The sequence below is a fragment of the Ctenopharyngodon idella genome, chromosome 6 (genome assembly GCF_019924925.1).
Source record: "Ctenopharyngodon idella isolate HZGC_01 chromosome 6, HZGC01, whole genome shotgun sequence".
Taxonomy (NCBI): domain Eukaryota; kingdom Metazoa; phylum Chordata; class Actinopteri; order Cypriniformes; family Xenocyprididae; genus Ctenopharyngodon; species Ctenopharyngodon idella.
In genome coordinates this window covers 26796612-26818123 of record NC_067225.1, presented here as the reverse complement: position 1 = coordinate 26818123, position 21512 = coordinate 26796612, and the positions used below count along the sequence as shown (strand labels likewise).

At 38.0% G+C, this 21512-nt stretch overlaps 1 protein-coding gene across 1 annotated transcript in view; it reads left to right on the top strand.

Moving 5' to 3' along the window:
• The window catches only part of pdzrn3b (PDZ domain containing RING finger 3b), a 92280-nt gene that overhangs the window by 5338 nt on the left and 65430 nt on the right, over positions 1-21512 (top strand). The window contains exon 3 of the mRNA XM_051896646.1: positions 2117-2224. Coding sequence (XP_051752606.1) covers positions 2117-2224 — 108 coding nt within the window. The remainder of the gene's footprint in view (positions 1-2116; positions 2225-21512) is intronic.

Here is a 21512-nt window from a genome sequence, read left to right as displayed (position 1 = left end):
TAATCACAATTATTAATTATATAATTGCATTATATATTTGTATGTCTGTTGTATGTACATATATACGTGTGTGTGTATATGTATACACGTACACAGACACACACACATATATAATATAATATAATATAATATAATATATAGTAGTCAACATTTGAAGTGGATCAAAACCTTTCATCAAAGTTGTAGAAAAACTTCTTAAGACAACTTAGTTATTAGGACAACTTTGATGAACTTTTTTGATCCACTTCAGATGTTGACTACTGTGTGTATATATATATATATATATATATATATATATAAAAATAAATACACCGATCAGGCATAACATTATGACCACTAACAGGTGAAGTGAATAACACTGATTATCTCTTCATCACGGCACCTGTTAGTGGGTGGGATATATTAGGCAGCAAGTGAACATTTTGTTCTCAAAATTGATGTGTTAGAAGCAGGAAAAATGGATTCAGCACTCATTGATGCACGTGGGGAGCGAAGGCTGGCCCGTGTGGTCTGATCCAACAGACGAGCTACTGTAGCTCAGATTGCTCAAGAAGTTAATGCTGGTTTTGATAGAAAGGTGTCAGAATACACAGTGCATCACAGTTTGTTACATATGGGGCTACATAGCCGCAGACCAGTCAAAGCGCCAACAGTAGGCACGTGAGCATCAGAATTGGACCATGGAGCAATGGAAGAAAGTGGCCTGGTCTGATGAATCACGTTTTCTTTTACATCACGTGGATGGCCGGGTGCGTGTGCGTCACTTACCTGGGGAACACATGGCACCAGGGTGCACTATGGGAAGAAACAAGCCAGCGGAGGCAGTGTGATGCTTTGGGCAATGTTCTGCAGGTCCTGCCATCCATGTGGATGTTACTTTGACACGTACCACCTACCTAAGCATTGTTGCAGACCATGTACACCCTTTCATGGAAATGGTGTTCCCTGGTGCAGCAGGATATTGCGCCCTGCCACAAAGCAAAAATGGTTCAGGAATGGTTTGAGGAGCACAACAACGAGTCTGAGGTGTTGACTTGGCCTCCAAATTCCCCAGATCTCAATCCAATCGAGCATCTGTGGGATGTGCTGAACAAAGAAGTACGATCCATGGAGGCCCCACCTCGCAACTTACAGGGCTTAAAGAATCTGCTGCTAACATCTTGGTGCCAGATACCACAGCACACCTTCAGGGGTCTAGTGGAGTCCATGCCTCGACGGGTCAGGGCTGTTTTGGCAGCAAAATGGGGACCAACACAATATTAGGAAGGTGGTCATAATGTTATGCCTGATTGGTGTATAATAATATATATACACACACATATATACTATGTAAACAAACTTTTATGTTAGATGCGATTAATCGTAATTAATAAATTTGACAGCACTAGTATTTAATTTTTTTTTATTTTTTGTAGTTTTTAAAGTATTTTATCTTTGGTTTAGCAGCTATTTGTGTACTGTTACTTGTTACTTAGATTTGGAACAGAGTTCATGTTGTTTTATTCTAAAAATGAAAAATGAAAGGGATAGGATCCTCTGGTAAATAAAGATGTTGTTTTTGTTGTTGTAATAGGGAAGAGGGAAGGGCTTACAGTAATTAACTGCAGAGTTCACAGTTTGACTTCCTGCGGTTTCTCAAGTATTCCATTAAAAATTACAGCACAGTGTCACACAACATGGCACAGAGTTAATGAGGTTTGATGTGGTTGAGAGGTGGGTTCAACAATATTTTGGCAGAGGCTTTGATATAACTTCCTGTCCAGGTTATGTTTTCATATAATGAATGGTGAGCATCTTTTTATTAGTCTCTTAACAACTTAAATCTCTCACAAACTCAATATGTTTTTCATTTGACAGTGTATTTGCAGAGAAGCTGAACAATGGAGCACATTGCTTTGTACACCTGCAAACAATTATTTGTGTTTTGGATGTCTTTAAGGGAGTCTGTCTCTTTGTTGATCACTTTATTTTATTTATTTTTTATTTTTCTTGCAGTAAAAGTGATTTTGCGTCTGTAATCTCACTAAACAGTTTCATTGGATAGTAATATAGACTTTTTATTGATCTTTTTTTATTATTTTTGGCTAAATATTGCTGCCTTGTTTTTGGATTGCAGGATAATAAAGACGGCACTTCGAATGAAGGAATCTTTGTGTCGAAGATTGTGGAGAATGGACCGGCAGATAAAGAAGGGGGTTTGCAGATCCATGACAGGATAATGGAGGTAAGTGCCTCTGTTTTAAGCCTGATACCGTTGTCTAACCAAGGCGCAATGGCACAATAAGAGCCAATCGTAACATATTTGATATACATATACAGTTATGGAAATTTTGTGTATAACACAATGAGATGTATAATGCATATCCTGTCCTATGTCACAATCGTGGCTGACTAGGACAGAAACTTTTATCGTGTTGCACCATGTTAGGACACTGTGTTTTTTTGCCAATTATAGCTCATCCTGAAAGGAACAGTTGTTCAAACCATGTTGAACCCCTAAATAAAATAATATTTGAAGCATATTATACCATTAAAATGGCTTTGATGTAACTGCTTTTACAAGATTCCTGTTTAAAACTATCCTTAAACCCTGATTACTTCAGAAAGTCTGCATTTGGTTGTTCAGTGTAATTTGTTAGACGCTGTTTACCGACTTATAAAGGAATCCTTCCTGGCTGGCATCAGGTCAGAAGGCTCTCTTTTACCTTGGAACAAAATCTGGACTATTTAAAAAGGCCCAAAGTTCCCAGTGGTCACTTTTGAGGGTGCATAGAAAGTCAGCCCTACAAAGGTTGCTTTTATAGCAGCATGAAACACAAGTATGGTACAACGGATGCATTGAATTTGCTGTAGGGTGTTATAAATATGGCCTGGGTCTGTACAATTGTTTAGCTAAGTTAATGTAAATATTTTCACTTCGTGTAGTTGAATCATCATTCAACAAAATGGTAGCTTTCGCCGCAAGATTTTTTCCCTTCAAGAGTTAGTTAACAACATCAATTTTTGGTTGTAAGATTTATTAATTTGCGCTTGACTTCAGTATATGCAGTATGTAGAATGAGAAGTCGTGTCTGCTCTTATACTAACTTTTAAGAGCAGCCACATGCAGTGTGCTTGCTGTAAGTGTCTTAAACTCTCCTGTTCGTTTAGATATGCCTTAAGCCCTTGAGACAATGGATAGATTGAGCCACCAAAGGCGACAGTAATGCAGTCGGCGCCTGGTGACTTAAGACCACTAAACTGGCCGCGCTTCTGGTGGGGGGGGAAGAGTCCCAGATTGGTTAATGCGTTGGGCGGAAATGTGCTAGTATGACTTACTTGGAGGAAGGGGCCGGAGTGAGGGGAAAAGCTTTGGATTGTGCTTAGCATGCCAACTGCTGCTTTGCCGTGATATCTGAGAGTGTTCCTTGTGGTTTTTGTGGATGTCACCTACATCTGTTTTTTTTTTTTTCCTTTTTCTTTTTTTAAAAAAAGGACATCAACTAAACAATGCATAGATATTTGAGAAGGGTTATCGGTGACTGGTTTAGTATTTTCATTGTAGTGTGCAGTAAGCTTTTTCAACCAGATATTTTGCTTTAGGATGGCACTAGACCTAGAAAGTCACTATTTGTCTTTGTCTTTTGAATAATTAAGGTGAGTCAGCATGCGTGCCAGAGGATGTAAATACATAAGGAACATGAAGCACAAAGCCCTAGGTCAGTCTATTGAGTAAATCTTTAAAATTTATAGTCAGAAACTCTCTCCCACAATGTAAAGCTGTTCCCACCCTGTGCAGTCTATTTGGATCATGTGTACATGGGAATAACGTTTTGTGCTTCCTTCGGGAGATTTATCGGAACTTTTAAAACTACTTTAATAATGCTTCTGCCATTTGAAAAGGGTGTAATAATGCTTTTCTGGCTATTGTTGACACCTGAGGTAATTTTGTGCTCTTTGGGATCGAAATATGGATTCTAGCTTTACGTCAGCGCCTCAGGTGGTATCACATATTTAATTATGTTGACTTGAGAAATGATTTTCTGTAGAAATATAATCACAGGGGAAGAATTAGTGCAAAATGGCTTACAGCAGTTTTGTTTCCATTGTAATTTCAGTTGTACGTATCTAAACCAACACCCTGTAGTCCCATCCTTTATAGCCCATGAGAGTTAGACTCAGCTGGAGTTTGCTGTTTAAAATATGTGTCTCTGGAAGCCTCCAGGTCCCTGCACTCTTTTGTCTCTCTTGCTACATCAGCACTTTTTCATCCATCATCATATGGATTATCCATTTATCTCCTTTTCCCCCCCAGCTCATTTGGATCCACATGTATTCCTTGGCAATTGTGCATGAAATGGGAGTTGCAATAGTCTTTTCTTGTTTGCTATTGCAGCGATTGGGGGGGGGGGGAACCCTATACCAAAATATATTTAAAATACGTTTATTTCATACTAAGTATACTACAAATCCATTAACATATTTACTGACATAACACTTGACACTTACTGATATGTTACAATTAAACTTTATTCGGAGTACTTCTTTATTGCACAATACACGTTTCTTAATATTAAGCCTAAAATGTGTGTTAATATTAGTAAGGATAGTATATCACTGTATAATATCAGTCTTTAAATGCAAGATATTTAAAGTGTACCTAAAGTATACTTGCAATAGTTCCATTTTAGCACAATCAAATATACTGTTTGACTTAAGCACTACCTCTAGATAACTAAAGTGCATTAAGTACAAAATTAGCAGATTTTAAGTATATCAGTTTAGTATACGAAAAGTACAATTGTAGGGTATTTATATTAAGTACGTAAATATGTAAATGTATTTGTAGTATACTTAGCATAAATGTATTTCAAATATATTTTGGTATATTTACTTTTCACTAGGGTAACCACTTAGAAATGTCTCAGAGCATCTTAACAATCACATAGCAAAAGCCATCATGGCGGCAATTTTACTCACATTTTCTTCAGAAAATGTAAAAATCTAGTTTACCAAAGATACGCCAAAACCTCTTTGAGTCAATTTTATGCTGTTTACCATTCAAGCGAGAGACTCTGGGTGACTAGCATCTACTGATCAGTACAATGCGTTCCTGAGTTGCGACAGCATCTCGGCTGAGAGCATCCAGGCGGAGCGTGTGAATTTGTGTCATAGGGTGAGCAGGGCCATCACGGTATTCAGCGGGCTTTGTGCACATGTTCCTGACAGCAGCAGTGATGAGTGACTCACTGAGCGAACATGAGAAATTCCAGCCAGGAACACTCTGCACAGATCATCTGGCCCTTATGAACGAGTTCAAATAAATTTCACTGCCTGAATTTATAGAAAGTGAAGGAATGTTTATTTGCTCACATCTTACTGAGAGTGAATTGGGAAAATCACAAAATAGCCCTGTATTCTTCATCTTCTCTTGGCTATGTTAGCCTCAAAGATGTTATGTGCACGTACATGACATGCCCGTAAAGATGTAGAATCTCCCACGGCTGTCCGACGGAGGAGTGTCACGGCAGATGTCCCTGTTAAGCACCAGAGAGACAGGCTCAGATAATTCAGCGGATGAATAGCGCCTTGTTCGCCGGAGACATTTATTTTCTCATAAAAAAAAGATGTAAAAAGGGAAGAAAAAATGGTGCTGTGTTTGCGCTCCACACTGTTCGAAAATTTTCACACATAGTAGCCGAGTTTGCCTGTGACAGTTTGATTTATGGATTTATGATTGGATTTAACACAGCGCTTGTGTTTGGAAAAACATCTTTGTGTATATATATATATATATATATATATATAATATATATATATATCTACTATTTAAACAGAGTTTTTTTTTCCAAACTAAAGCCCAGTCTGCCATCGTATGGTAAAACAGGTAGTCTTGCACCACTCACCATTGGTTGAACCATAGGTTTACATTTCAAACCTCTCAAATAAACAGAGCAATGTTAAAGTACTGTAGAGTCACGGTGTTTACACTTGTCTGGGGAATCAATCCACAAATGGCTTAGTCATAGTTGCCTCTAAACATTTAGCTGGGAAAGAACGTATTTTAACCTCAACAAAATTACACGCACCACCTTTAAGAATGCTGTTCGCCGCAGTTAACATACATGTTCAATTTCATCTCACCCTAAGGGGTTTTGGGAACACTGTACATGGCTATAATAGTATCTTCAGATTTCAATGTGTTTTTGTCACAAAACCATGGAAAACCCATGTCTCTTGATATCCAAGTGTAGATCATGGCTGTCTTCAGAAGCATTGGATGTGTTGGGAGTAGGAAGAGGTCATGGAGATAGACCGGGTTGTAAATGTCACCTTGTAAAAGCCTGCAAACAGACAAAGGTCAGAGGTTGAACAACAACCAGACTTTAAAATGCAGCTCCACTGAGAAGCTAGTGTTTGCCATCTGAAAGAATCAAGAGCTCCAGCATTAACAGAAGAGTAGTTGTCTTTAAACAAGAGTTGAGTATGGCAGGGGAGATTTGAGATATCTTTACAATGATTTTGTTAATAATATTATTATCAGTATATGTTAAATATCACTTTAAATTAGCCATTATGTTTCCTAAAGGTCTTGCCAGAAGGCTAGTTTTGCATTCCCTTCCTTGTCACGAATATGAGAGTGCTTGGACAGATATTTTTAAAGGGGGCATGAGATGGATTTTTTTTTTTTTTTTATGTGTTTGTTGAGGTTGCACAAAAAATATGTATAAAAAGATTATTTTCAACCCTCATTATGATCCTCTGTCTGAAATGATCAATTTTTAAGGGGTGGATCGTGTGTCTGTAAATGGCCACTGTTATGATTGGCTAATGTCATTGCATAGCAAAATGTAGCAACAACCCCTTGCTATTGCACGCAAGTGTTTTGAAAACATTGTCCATATAAAAATTGTCATTTATAGGCAAAGCATTATAAAATTGTTTACTTACGGTTTGCAACGTAGCTGCTGCCAAATCCAGTACAGTTGGCTGCTTCATCTTTCAACAAAAGTTTTTTTGCAAGTTGCTTAAAAAGGATTTGTCAAAACAAACTCTTCCATTTGTCCTGTTGTCGGCAGAGTCAAGCATGTGGAATTTAAAAGACTGAACACCAGTGGGCAGGGCATATGGTGCGATGATGTATAACTATTATAACGATTTCTTGATCTAGAGGCAGTCATATGCAATTTGCATGTATTTGCCCATGTGACGTCACAGATCCCACAATATCCAAGCTAACCATTTTTGGAGCTTGGTTAATTTTTTTTTTTTTTCTTTATAAAGAGGAAGACGTTTTAAACTGTGAAACTTGCAGAATGTTTTAATTGTACAAATACCTACGTCAAAGGATCAAGGAAAATGTGATTTCTCGTGTCACTGTTTTTATCATCCAGCTTTTGCACCGAGTTGTCTTGTTTTAGTTTTTCATCAAATATGTAAAATGCATGTGAATGTAACTGTAATATCAGCAACTTTTAGTAACACCAGTGGTTCCTTATCTTTTACTGACTCCATATAGCTGTAAGGTTATCCACAGTCCACCACTTAACACCCAATGGTGCTTTCAGTTATTTTAGTGTGCTCGCTGTCAGATGTGGCGTTAAATGGTGTGAGGGGTGAGTGGCAACATGAAAAGAGTGGCAGCTTGAAAAGATATGTTAAGAGTCTGGGGCCCATTGCTAGCATGCAGATGAGTCCTCAGCCCTTTTGAACTCAGGTTGTTAGCATTCTTGTCCATTGATGATTAAGAAGAACCTTGTAGATCAGACAGCTGTAATGAAGGACGGAGGAAGAAAACATGTACAAAATGTCCCATTGTTTTTATAAAAAGGGAGATTCGGGATGCACTGAGTCTTTGAGGGAAATTTATTTCAGCTTCAAATGGTGTAGGCTTGGTGGTCCCCTAGGATGTTTTTTTTGTTTTGTTTTGGGTGGAGTGGTTGTCCTTAATTCACCTGTCATTCTTCTTAATTCTTTCTGAAATGCTACTTGGGTGAATGAAGAAATGAAGACTATTCTAAGACATTTTTTTTTTTTTTTTTTTAAATGTGCATATTGTATAGTTTTTGCACAAAAAATTTCCCAACACCGTTTTCATTATCATAATGCATCTGGGGCCTAATGTAAACACTGATTTATTTATTTTTTGTAGTTCTATCCTTATTGATTATTAACAGTATAGTTAATACAACATTTTAACTACAGTAGTCAACATTTGAAGTGGATCAAAAAAAGTTCATCAAAGTTGTCCTAAGAAGAAGGTTTTAGGACAACTTTGATGAAAGGTTTTGATCCACTTCAAATGTTGACTTCTGTATATTAAAGTAATTTATTTTTATTTTTTTATTATTAAAATGAACTTCGAGACAGTACACATAGTACTAAATGTTTTTTTTTTTGCAATACAGTAATGAGAATTGTTGAAAAATGTACTTAATTATGAAAATGTTGCAATGAATATACTGGACTTGTTCTTAAGAAACTCCCACACTGATTCAATGTTGATCTATTTTGTAATTTGTAACTCGCTGTAACTCATCCAGGATACCCTCCACTAAAACAGGCATTAACCTTAATCTGTCCCACTCTGGACTTTATGACTAGCTTGGACATTCTTGAATCAGGAGACCCTGTTCTTAGTTTCCTCAGGGACATGAAGTCAGGTCAACCCAGCATGGGGCCGCCCTGCAACCTCCAGTCTCCACCGTTCTTCCCCTGACAACTAAGATATCACAGCACATGTCATCTTTAGTTTGGAATGTGTCACAAGGTTCTCTTGTGTTATTTCTGACTCGACTGAGTCCAACAGAGCAGTCCAGAGGTAGCAGTTAGTTCACCGTGGGCAGTATCACATGTTATTTGGCATTTGATGGCAAGAAGAAAGCCTTTGTCAAGGACTTTATTGGATTTGTGCCCCTGTTTTTTTTTTTTGTTTTTTTTATAGAAGGAAGTGAGCAGGGGGAAGGAGTATAGGCAAGCAAGACAGTTAGTCCCAGTGGTGAGCTGCTTTCCGGTTGACTGGAATGGCTGACTTAGCTATTACAGGACATTAAACCCAATGGAAGTTTTAAAAAGGATATAATAGGCTTCTGGTCTCGGCTTCTTTTATAGCAGTGCATGGATAAAATGGACAATCCTGTGGTGCATGTATGATTGTGTGTGTTTGTTTTAGAGAGAGAAGTAAAGCCATTAGATGTTGCTGGACAAGCAGAGCATCTCCTATTTTTATAATGACGTAACTTGAATAGCAACAACAATAATATTAGTTTTAGTAGTTGTATTGTAACAATCTGTTAACTGGCCACATAAACTTTATCATGGTCCGATGCTGTTCATCTCAAATTGACAGGCAGATTAACCCATTTGTCTGATAAGTCTATCACTATTCCTTTCAGCCCAATATAGAATTTCTTGATATTGTCTGTCAAGGAGTTGCTAATTCTGGCTTAGCCTACTGTAAATGTGATGTGAATTCTGTTCAGCAGGCCTTTTCCCTATGTGTAGAAGTCATGAGAATAATTTATAGCTTCTAAAACGTTTTGGAGAGGGCAATAGGCAGGTATAATTAAGGCTAATTGTCTTTCCAATCAATCACCAGGCTTGTGTAAACATATCAGTAACAATAGTCTCAGGTTGCCTAGCCAGCTGCTCTCACAGTCAGACCCCGTTAACCCCCCACCCTCCATGCAAGCCGCCCACCCCCATAGCCTCTCTAATTAACTACCCTCAATTAAACGCTAATAGGCTGATTAACAGACCCTCGGTCGTGAAGTAATAGGCAGTCGTTTCCTTCTAGTTGCCCTCAGTAATGCAGGCCAGGCCCCAGGCCTGTTAATTACAGCCCACTTTGAGTGCCCTCAGCAGGACCTGAGCAAATGTAGCCTGTCCAAGTCAGGAAAGTGTGGTGGATGTTGAAAAAGAACATGTCTGCATTATGGATTGTTTCAGCCATCTGTAATGCAAAATGGGATCCAAGAAGAGAATGGTACCGCAGAGCACTTTCTGCGGTAAGGCCACTTGTTGACTTTCGCTAGGCTTTCAACTCGTGGCTCTGTATATCACAGTAAATCAATAGGAATGGACAAATCATTATTTAATTTTATGCATATAAGGAAACTTGTAATTTTTTAGTGGCTTGGTATCTGAGTCGACACATCTTATCGTCTGTGATTTTCACCAAATATGGTATTAGGGAGTCAGATCATTTATGAATCCATCCACTTTTATGAGTACACATGAACACAGTCTTCCTGTTTTAAGACTTGGACGTAAAGGTAATTTTCTGCTCACTCCCTCTTTTTATGGACGTACAGCCACAGTGATCTTGTAAATGTACTTATTGAATGTCTGTTCTGTAATTTAGGCTTGGTTTTCACCATATTTCAGCAGCTAGCTCATGATTAAAGTAAGCACGTCACAGCCCAAGCCGAGAATTGAGGTCCTATTTCCTGTCATAACTCACCAAAGTACAAGACTACTCTTCTTTGTCCCTCCTCCCAATAGATATATGGTTTAACTGTGCTCAACATGACTATTGCAGTGCCAAAAACATATGCAAACTTGAATACTTGGCTAGTGCAATGCAAACATGTGGCTTAGCTATGTAGTGTGCGTTGTTGCACCACTAGACATTAAAACAGGTGTGTTACCATTCTGGTAGCTAGCTATACACATGTCGGCAGTTTATCTAACTTGCCCAGCAAGATTTGTTTCACACCGTAGTTCCGGCATGGCAGTAGGTGGTGTGTAAACTGATCAGTGAAGACAATTGCGACAGGGCTGAAATGTAGCAATGTAATCTGTTTGCTTTGTATTACAAATTGCATTTTGGCACATTCTGTGAAGCTGAACTGGCATAGCTGAAAACACACTTACTTGCATGGAGTATGTTTTGGGGCCAAGAAAACTCTATGGATGTTGTAGCCTATGAAATTATTTTTCTAGAATTTCACTGCAGATGAGATTCCGGAGTTGTCTTGACCTCAAAAACCATCCTAACATACTAGATCTCTTGTCATTTTGTGGTGTTTCTGGCCTAATGTCTCAGCTCATAGACAAGTGAGGTCAATATTGGTACATTTGAGTCTTCTCTTTGGTTACAATTGACACATGGCTGGTCTGAATTTGATGGTTTAGATCTTTGTAATAACAGGCCTCACTAATCAAACTCTTTTTAAATCCAGACAACATGGGATTGTATAGAATTCCTTAGTTTCTAGCTTGACAAGCTTTCTTTTCAAGAGTCTTTTAAGAAAGCGGTCTTTCACACGCCAAACAAAGTGGAACCAGCAACTGCTGTGCACCCTTCTCATGCAAATGAGCGCAAGTAGAAAACACTCTTCCTAAGTCATGTTATTGTCCTTGTGGACCTACTGTGTGCATCCCTGTTCCACTGAAAGAGATGTACTCCTTTCACACGTATCTTCTTCATTTAATTGTAGACTTCCTACGTCTTTCAGTTTAGCAACAGAGAAATTTGTTTTGAGTAATGCAACAAAGTGGGTACTGGGTAGAAGTCCAATATATTCTTCTATTGTATCAGTAGGTAGCCTACTTTTATGTGTATTACAAATATACATTAAAGTTCTCCATCTTCAATAGCTGTTCAAACTTTTGCTCAAGAAGAGGGATTACCCTCAAGATACAGAGGTCTACCAGCTGAGCTTCTAATGTCAAGACCAACTATCAAGGTTAATGTGGCAAAAGATTTAATTAAGATTTAATATAATTTAATTTTAAATCTCAGAATTTTGACCAGGTTTCAGCCAGAAACTAGGCAAGAAATCAGATGCTTGGGCAAGTTCATGGTCCCGTTGTATATTTTTGATGTGTGTTCTTTTGTTAGCTGGGACTCGAACTCGGGACCTCCATGTTGGTGAGCTGCCCACGAGGCTATTGGCAACGACAAAAATGTTATAGACTGCAGCAAATAACATTTTGTCAGAACTTCTAGTAAATTACATGTTTTTTGTTTAGTTGGGAGAATCGTGATCTCTGTTTGAAACAACAAAAATATTGTGATTCTCAATTTATCCAGAATGGTGCAGCTCTAATATAAAGTTAAACTTGCATAGAGTGTGTTTCAATACTTACTCGTGGCTTATAAGGTGGTTAAAATTTTTCATTTGAAGTTGGTTCAAGCCAGTTGCAGTTTTATATGGCATAGCAGACACTGTGCTTAATTGAGATGTACAGTCTGGTGACAGAGTGCATGTTCCATGTGAACTGATTATTTTAACTGTTTTGGATTGTTCTGGAAATTAAAACATGTGCAACCCAAGTGCAGTACTGTCCTCCAAGACCATTTCAGACAATGAGTCATTGTGGACCACAGTTTAAACTTTCACCTGACCGCAGGCAAGTTTTAATTTATTAGTTTTCCAACAGAAATCTAGCCAAATCATTTCTCTTTTATTCATTCTTTTCCATTTGTCATCAACCTCGTCTGTTACTCTTACTGTGTGAAAACAATCATTGCAGTGTTTGAGTTGGCAGCACCTCAGAGCGATGTGGAACTGAATAAAGCACAGGAGAACTTCTGGACACACTGTGACTGGTTTTTGAGAGTCAAAGAGAGGCAAACAACAGAGGCTTCGGTCAAAGTCTTGCACTCTTGGGGCAAAGTTGTCTGGCTTCACACTGCAGACGGGCCTTTGTGATGGAGTTCGGCAGTGTTATGGGGAGTCATATTGAGGGTCAGACCTTGGAGATGTCGAAGAAACGTTAGTTCAGACATGAAATGGATGGATAGAATGGCCGTTGATCGCCATGGTGGGTTTAGTGGCTGTAGGAGAGGCGGTTTAGGGTGGAGTAGTATGAGAATGGATATAATGGATTCTGTTGGACTAGGTAGGTGGTGTTAAATAAATCTGGCCACATCTGCAGCAGGGCATCAGGTTTCTCACACGCCGGGCAGCTTGACAAGCGCTCCTTTGTAGACTCTCTCTCCCCTCACCTCACACTCTCTCCGCACCACTGTCCTTTTCTTCCCCTCTTTCTCCTGCACTGTCCCTCTCTCCTCCTCTCCACTCTTTTTATCCTCAATATCCCTTTCTTTCTTTCTTTCTTTCGCTTGCTCGCTCTTTCTTTCGCTCTTTCACTCACTTGCTCTTTCTTTCGCTTTCTCTTTGCTTCACTCTTTCGCTCTTTCTTTCACTCGCTCTTTCAGTCTTTCATTCGCTCTTTCACTCGCTCACTCGCTCTTTCTTTCGCTCGTTTTTTCACTCTTTTGCTCACACTCTTTCGCTCTTTTACTCTTTCTTTCGCTCGCTCTCTTTCTTTCGTTCTTTCTTTTGCTTGCTCGCTCTCTTTCGCTCTTTCTTTCGCTTTTCTTTTCTTGTTTTGGCTTTTTGCTCATTTTCTCTTTCTTTTGCTTTTTAGGCTTTATATCACGTTCTCTCACTCTTCTGTTTTCTGTTTTCAGGTTATTAGCAGAAATATGATTTTAAGGAAAGAACAGGAGAGGAACAAATCTCTCTAATCCAAATTGAGAGATGCCCACTTGAAATGCAGAATGAGACAGGGTGGAACTAATCCATGAACACCATAAACGTCAGTAGAAGAAATGAAGGCAAAATCCCTTTTTTATGAAACCATGTGAGAGGAGACATGACAAAAATGTCTTGCAAGATGAATATGTGTGTTGATGTGTTCTTATAATATTGTTAAGATATCCTGTCATGAGTAGAGTTGGACTTGTTAAACTTGCCTGAAAATAAAAAAAATTCCAACGTTTTTAGTGTTAGTAGTCTTGTTTCAGATGAGACGTTTACTTTATCAGGTGAACATTATGAAAAGCATTATGAAAAACTATGTGATACTGCTGGAAAAATTTCTTGATTTGTAGCCAGAAAAAATGTAAATCCTCTTCCAGCTGTCTTCCGGCTCTACGTCTGCTCTGGATCTAAGACCGAGCCGAAAAGCACAGGAAACAGCACCATGGATTGGAATTTTCTCTAATGCCATGAAAAAGATCAGAATCTACTATTGTAGATCTTAAAATGTGCTTAACCTTACAGATAATGTGCTGGTTCCCTAAACATTTCTTCAGTTATCACTTCATGTAAACTGGTTACGAGCCATTTGATTTGTTAGCGTTGTTAATATGACAAATGCTCGTCCTTACTTTTCCCTCTCGTTTAATTCCCCTTAAATTTCCTGTTTTATTTTTAATGCGATTCGAATCCATCACTCTAATATTTTCAAACATTATCACTTTTACTAAGCTTAGAAAATGAGAACCACATGTTTGGCCACATTCTTAAGGTAAAAAAGTGTGTGTGTTAAAGAAAAAGAGGGACCAAGACTCGTTCTTTTCAAACTTGTACCTTTCCTCAGCAGATTTATCCACATTCCTCTCTGTAGGCCCATGTTTCTGGTGTGATGTTGTTAATGTCAAAAATTAAGGATGAAATGATAATCTGTAAGCGTCTGAGCTTTGACTTTCATGTCTTAACACCAAAATCAAATTTTTATTTCACAAGTGGTTACCTCGGATGAATGTTAGGGCTTTGATTACTTTGACATGTTCAAAAAAAATCCAGTGTAGGTTGTGACCTTTCCGATCAAAGCCAAATGGAAGGTGTTTTAGTCTGTGGTGGAAAGTATAACAGCAGTCTTGATAGGACTTTTGCTTTGCTTCTAATATATGTCAGCTCTTTTTGTAAGAATTTTAATCTGATAAGTCTTGCATAGTCTATCCATAACAACTCTGTTTTGGCAGATTGGAAACTGTCAGTGAGTGGTTTATTTTCTGAGCAGTTTTGTTGGTAGTCAGCAGGTATTCTCTACCCAAACCCGCCTTTCAAATGCTTTTAAGGTCCAAGATCCTTTTAGATTCTTTTTTATTTTTGCCTATTTTTTTCACAGGCAAACCCATTCTCAATGGATAAAGTCAAGGTCTGCCCTATCCTATACATGCATTAATATCATTTAAATTATCATTATCATTTATATTTAAATGCCTATTTTATGATGGAGAAAGTGAAAATGTTACCAAGTTGCATTTGACAATATGGTTGACAATTAATGAGGTTTAAGGTGTGTTCACGCCATGTCGTGATTACCGCAATTACGTGATTTCAACTTGTAAAAAGACCACTGTACCACCTGCTGCTGCACATTCATTCAGGCGTTGATAGTGGTGCTAGAAACGATAATTCCCAATCTGAGAACATGAACAGCTCAGAATATAACGTTACGAGTTGTCGTCTTGAGACTACTGTAATTCCAATATAGCGTGAACGCACTCTTATTTACCATTATTTAAAAACATCATGATACTGTAGACTACCTCAAACAGATAAGTACTTCTTGGAAGAGAGATTATGTTTTGGAGGCAGTCCAGCCATTCTTCAAGAATCATTGTCAGCACTTTCAAAGACCATTACATCTAGCATGTTCTGACTATCTCTATCTCTTCTGTTTTGGGAACAATTTGCACGGTCCTTGGAACGTCGGTCAAACTTTTTTGTAAGCATCTGTAGTAGGAATGAGCAAACTCTGTGATCAAAAGGCTCTTTCATGTGTGACCTTCGGACGAGTCTGCTCTCCAGGAAGCCCTAACGAAGCTGAGGGTAATCAGATGACAAGGTGGGCGACTGGCCTCCAAATCACCATCCTTTCAGATAGAGATTTGATTGAATAAAAGAAAATAAATAATCAGTCTTGCCTGTATGCCAGGTTTCTGGAATCTACGTACATGTCCCAAATGTTGGCTGATGTTTGAAGTCTTATGGTTTCCTTGAATGGGTTTCATTTTTGTACTAAAATCAAAACTCAAAATTCTTTTCTGTATTATTTGACCAGAAATATACTTTATAGTGGAGGACTGACTGTCCATTTTTGCTCATGTTAAGCAAAAATGTGCAGTTTTTACAAATTCATCCTGCAATTTGCCTATAGGTTTAGTACTCCATATGAGCGTATCAAACTTAGACTGTGTCATGTTTAAAGCCACAGGTTGGTGTGCGAATTGTTTCACTTATTCCATTGTGGCAAAGTCTCTCTCCAGAATGTATAATCTACCAGGTCATATATTTTCATAGAATGGCTTAGGAGGACCACTGAAGTCCTTTAGAAATGTTTGGCAACCATAAGGAGGGTGAAACATGCTCTTGCAACTCCTGGAAATGTTTTGCTTGTGGTTGGACGGGCTCATTTATCATGAAGTCAATTAGATAGAAGGCCACAGACTGGCTTGGTAAGTAGAAGAGGCTGTAATTTAGGAATATGAGAGGCAGTTCTTTGTCAAATGCCTGCGTTTAGGTAATGCTAGTCTAACTCTCTGGCCACACAGTAGTATGTGGGTGCTGGCGGTGACGTGCGGTCGATGAATGAGATGACGTGATTCACGAGCTGTGGGGATCAAGACTCCTGACTCCAGTTTGGACCCAGTTCAGTCATATGCTGTGTTGCAACTGTATAGGGGGGGCCAGTGCAAATTTTTTTTTTTTTGCCATACATTTTTGTTTTTGCATCTATGTGTGTCTTTGCATTCCAGCCTCTGAAATGGCCATAGAATTCATTGACTCAACTCAATTTCTGTCTTTCTCTCTCTTGCTCACATTTTCTTTCTTTTTTCCTTTTTGGAAACTGTACTTTTGATTAATGAGGTATGTTTCTGGAAGGAAATGTGCAACCTTGAGGTTCTCTGATTGAAAAGACCAAAACAGAATTACCTAAATGCTACGTCTACAGAAACTAATGCCAGAAACCTTAAAGACCTCTCAAGTGTTTTGACAATACTTTTTTTTTTTTTTTTTAAATCCGTTTGTAATGTCATGATTCATCTCGAGTTGTTTGGCCTATTTTTCCAGAAGAGAAAAATTTATGAAGTACTGTAAAAATGAGTACTGTATGTCTGCTAGTTTTTGTCACATGAATTTTTTAGTGAATTGCTATCAGTCGATATCGACTATATACTTGCATGCTGATTTCCCTTATTTTTATACCATTTTAAAAGAACATAATATTTTAGAATAATTTTCAGCCATCATCTAATGCTCGCTTCTAGTCAGTCTTTACCAACATTACAAATTTAGTAGCACAGTTTAATATAATCTTTAGCAAATCTTAAAATTGATATCTATTTTTCACACTGTACATTATAATATTGTGATAGCTAAATTCACTTTGATTGATTTTAGTTTCCAGTGTTTTATTTTTAATTTATTTAGAGAAAATAGTATTTAAATTAAAATTTTAAAAATGTTAATATCAATCAATAATTATTAAATAATAATTTTGGTGTATATGAACATATATTTATGACTGATAGGCATGAACTAAAAGCTTAAAAACTTCAAATTGGGTTTCTTGAGGTCTTCAATGCATCCTGTTCACTGCAAACAATACATTTATCTAAATTATGTGACTTTACTGAAGAATTATTACCTGACCTAGTCACCTAGCACAGGAATCAGCAAACAGTACTTTTAATCCCACAAGGATGAACATGTTGCAGTGTAACTGCACATTACTTACGCTTACACATGCTCATCGAGTTGTTACATGATGAATTTCACATGTGGCTGCACTTCTGATGTGAACAGATCGCAATACTCGGGGTCAGAGTGGGCATTTCTGTCATAACTGGACTTTTGTGCAAGGAGAGATTGTGTCTGTTTTCAGGTCGGCTTGTGGTGGTATATTTTCGAATGCTTGTTTGTGTTCTCACTGCAGCTGCGTACAGCCCATATGGGCTTGTCGGTGTTGGCGCGAGTCTGTTGTGTAACTCCTGAGCAGGACTGCACGTGGATTGGCCACATTTGATGGTTCTGTTTTCATTGGCACTGCGGTTGTTTCTGTGAATTCAGGTGGCACTTTAAGTTCCCAGATGACTGCGCATCCCTACCTTAATCTCTCGCACACTAGAGACTCCTATTTTGTGGTTTTTCTCAAGGTGTTAATACTGCAAAAGAACAGTGCATCACAGCACAACTAGATAAAAATTACTTGATAAAACTATCAAATATGCTAATTTCCCTTACATTTACATTATCTTTGCTGTTGTTACTCAATTTAAGTTATTATTTAAAAACACTAAGAATTGTCATACTGCCCAGCACTAAAATTTATGCATAGTTGCAAGTTCTTATATAAAATATTTTTTTCTTTACTTTATTATACACTTTCCTTATGTTAGCATAGAGACAGTCTAGCGCTAGCCAGAGTTTACTAGCAGCAGCTGGTCAGAAAACACATGATGCACTGACTCAATTAAGTCCTTGTGAGCACTTCCTTTTATATCCCTTCCCATGATGCCTTCCCTTCACTCCTCGTTCATACGGCAGACATGCTAATAAACAGATCTCGATTTGATAAACACTCAGGTCCCAAAGCTGCTGATCTCTGGTTGCACATAAGAGCGGAAATGAAAGGAAGATGAGTTTGGGAACAAGCAAAGATGGAGTGAGCAAACCCTTGGGATAGAAGGGGCAGTGGAAAAGTTACAACATCCTGACACTGGGATCATTTGGAGGGAGTTCATTAATTAAACAGATTTACAATACATCACACACACGAAAACACAATTACACTTTCTCTCCATTGTGAAGCACATAAGGCATAAGCTTGTGCCTAATGAGGCAGAATATTCCCAGATTCAACAATGAGACGAAACAAAGCTTCTTAAAGCCCCTGAACCACTGCTAATGATTAGCTCAGTACATTAAACTTAATCAGAAATCTGTCCTGTGCTTTCCCCACGGTGGAAGAAGGTGAAATCATGTGTTGTAGACTTATTTAAAGACATTATAGTGGAGGAATGATAACTAGAAAAGGAGGATGTTTATTAGCTTTTTTTATGGGATTTTGTTAAATAGAGGATTGGATGATGCAAGTGTTAAGATATGCAACACTAAAACAACTTCTTTTTTCCTTTTTAATTTTTCTTTTTTCTTTCTCTCCTCACTGTCTGTGAATTTTAATGTTCTACCAACAGCAATCAAAATAGTTATTTATAAAAATTGACATGATTTGTACATGTACAGTGGGTCAGCACAAATAAATGTAGAGATTGTGGTCTGCACTAAGAATCATGTGACGGTGAAGACTGAAGTAATGGCTATGTAAATTCAACTTTGGCATCACACGAATATATTACGGTAGTACATCAGATATTTACTGTGTTAAAAATAGTTAAACTTTTAAAAATGCATTTCAAGACCTTAGTGTTTTGCTAATACCTTTCGGTCCATCTAGACGAATTCAGGAAAGTGTCTTGTGTGTGTGAGTTTTGAGCACTGATGCTGCACTAAACTGAAAGTCACCATATACAGTTGCTGTCCTGACTCTAACCAGACCACATGGTATTGCCCAAAATGCCATTGTAACTAATCACAAAAGTAAAAATCAAATGTTTGAAATTTCTTGATTGATCATTGATGTCACTTGGTAATACTTGTTGACCTTCCTGCAGGATTGAATGATGAAATCCTGTGGTTGATGAGAAAATCATTCAGGAATTCAAACTGAATGCTGGAAAAAGTTACTGGAAATACTTCCTCCATCACTGGGTAAATGAGTCAAACTGCCAACATGGCAACTTTTCTTTAAAGTGGATGGAGGAGAACCACAATAATAGAGGAGAAAGAGGGAAAGGAAAAGCAAAAGCAAGTGTCTTGTCACTTTTCAAATCTTAGGCTTGAGGCAGGGAAGAAGGGTGCAGGGTAAGACCAAAGTCCCTCTAAGGCAAGTCATTCCTCATGGTGGCGATCTTGGGAATGCTTCTGGGCATTTTCTTTGTAACTAATGAGTATTAATGTACAACTTGGTATGTAATTGAATGGGGAAAGACTGAAATCTCCAAAACTCAGTATTATAAAATACAGTAATATCATTTGCTGCTGGGTCCAGTTAATGTGCATGCTAGTAAACTAGTCTATTTTAGCAAGCTGATTAGGCGGGACTTCAGTTCCTAGAGTGTCATAGTCTTAAGGTTTTGGTTTGGTTGCACATAGCTGTCTAGTACATAAAAAGTTTGAGCATAGACTGAAAGCCATACAGTTGTCTTTTTGCATGAACCTTCTCTCTCTCTGTCCTTGTTTCAACTGTTAATCATGTTCTAAATATGTCTTTGTCCTTCAGCTTTAGGTGAAGTACAAGGATTTCACTCCAGTTGTTTGATTACTGTCAGATGTTTATCTCTAAAGGCATCACCACATGCAGAAACCCACATCAAAATGTTGCACGTTGAACCTTATAATGGAACACAATGAGTGTGATTGAGTCACAGGGAGGTTAAAGCTGCTCGGAACTGGATAAATCATCATAATCATACCAGATGTCCCGATCCAGTCTCTACTGAACACCAGCCCAGCATTCTTCTCAGCTGTTCCACTCAGCTCGGCCAAACTCTCCGTGCTTTGCTTATCTGCTCATATCGGATTCAGTTTTGAATCACTGCTCACTTGAAGCCAAGCTCAGCTGCTATTTAGCTGGCTGTGTGGTCCACGGGTACCACATTGACACGCAGCACAATAGACCACCAGTGACAAGGAAAGATGCCCAACTTGCTGCCAGCTAGTTGCTCCAACAGAAGATGTAGTGTTTGGAGGATTGTCTGTCGCTATTAGATTTATAGTATTTCCTTTTGTTGGCAAAAGAATTGTAGTAAATCAGAGTCAGGGGTAGCTGCAGATCGGAGTAATGGGCGTGCCGAAAGGTACGTAATGCTACAACAGAAACTAACCCCTAGTCCTACTCCACACCCAGGCAACTTTCGCAACTAATTGTAAAGACCTTTCTGCGTGCCCACTACCTTTCGGCACCGCCTGTTCCTCGGACCTGCAGATACTCACATTTGCTAAATCAACATATTCGGTTGAGTGTTACTTGTACAAGCTGTATTTCAGCCATGCGGTAATGTGTGTTTGTGGTTTGTAGCGTTGATTCTTTACTTCACTAAACAGCTGCATTTCAACGCAAGAACCTAAATCCAGTTTTTTCCATGTACTAAATGCACTGAAATAATGCTGAATCATCGGTTGTTTAGTTTCATTGCAAACACACCTTTTTTCTATGTTTATTAAGCTCATTATAGATTACTCTTTATTCACAAAACTCATCACTATTTGCTTGGAGCAAACAGGCAGTAGACATAATTTTGTTTAAAATAGATGTTTATGTGTGATGTTATGTAGTGATCATGGCAGTAATTCATGAAATGATGATCAAATTATGGAGAACACATGCATTTTAAAGAGCCAGATAGATGATTTGCATTATTCCTATTAGGGGTGGGCGATATGACCAAATTCTTATTTCACAATATGAGAAATTTTATTTCACGAAAACGATATATATTATGTTATCTCATTTCTGTTATTAAAAATAAGAATAAAAAGCAAACTACAAAGAAAAGGACAGATACAATATAACAAAAATATAAATTAAACTAATTAAGTTTTTCAGGTAGGTTAATTTTACATGTAGTTAGAAATAGTACAGAAATTTAATAATCAAATGTAAAAAAAAAAAAAAAAAAAAAAGGTTGCATAGTCTTCACTGTATAAATTAAATATTAATTTATT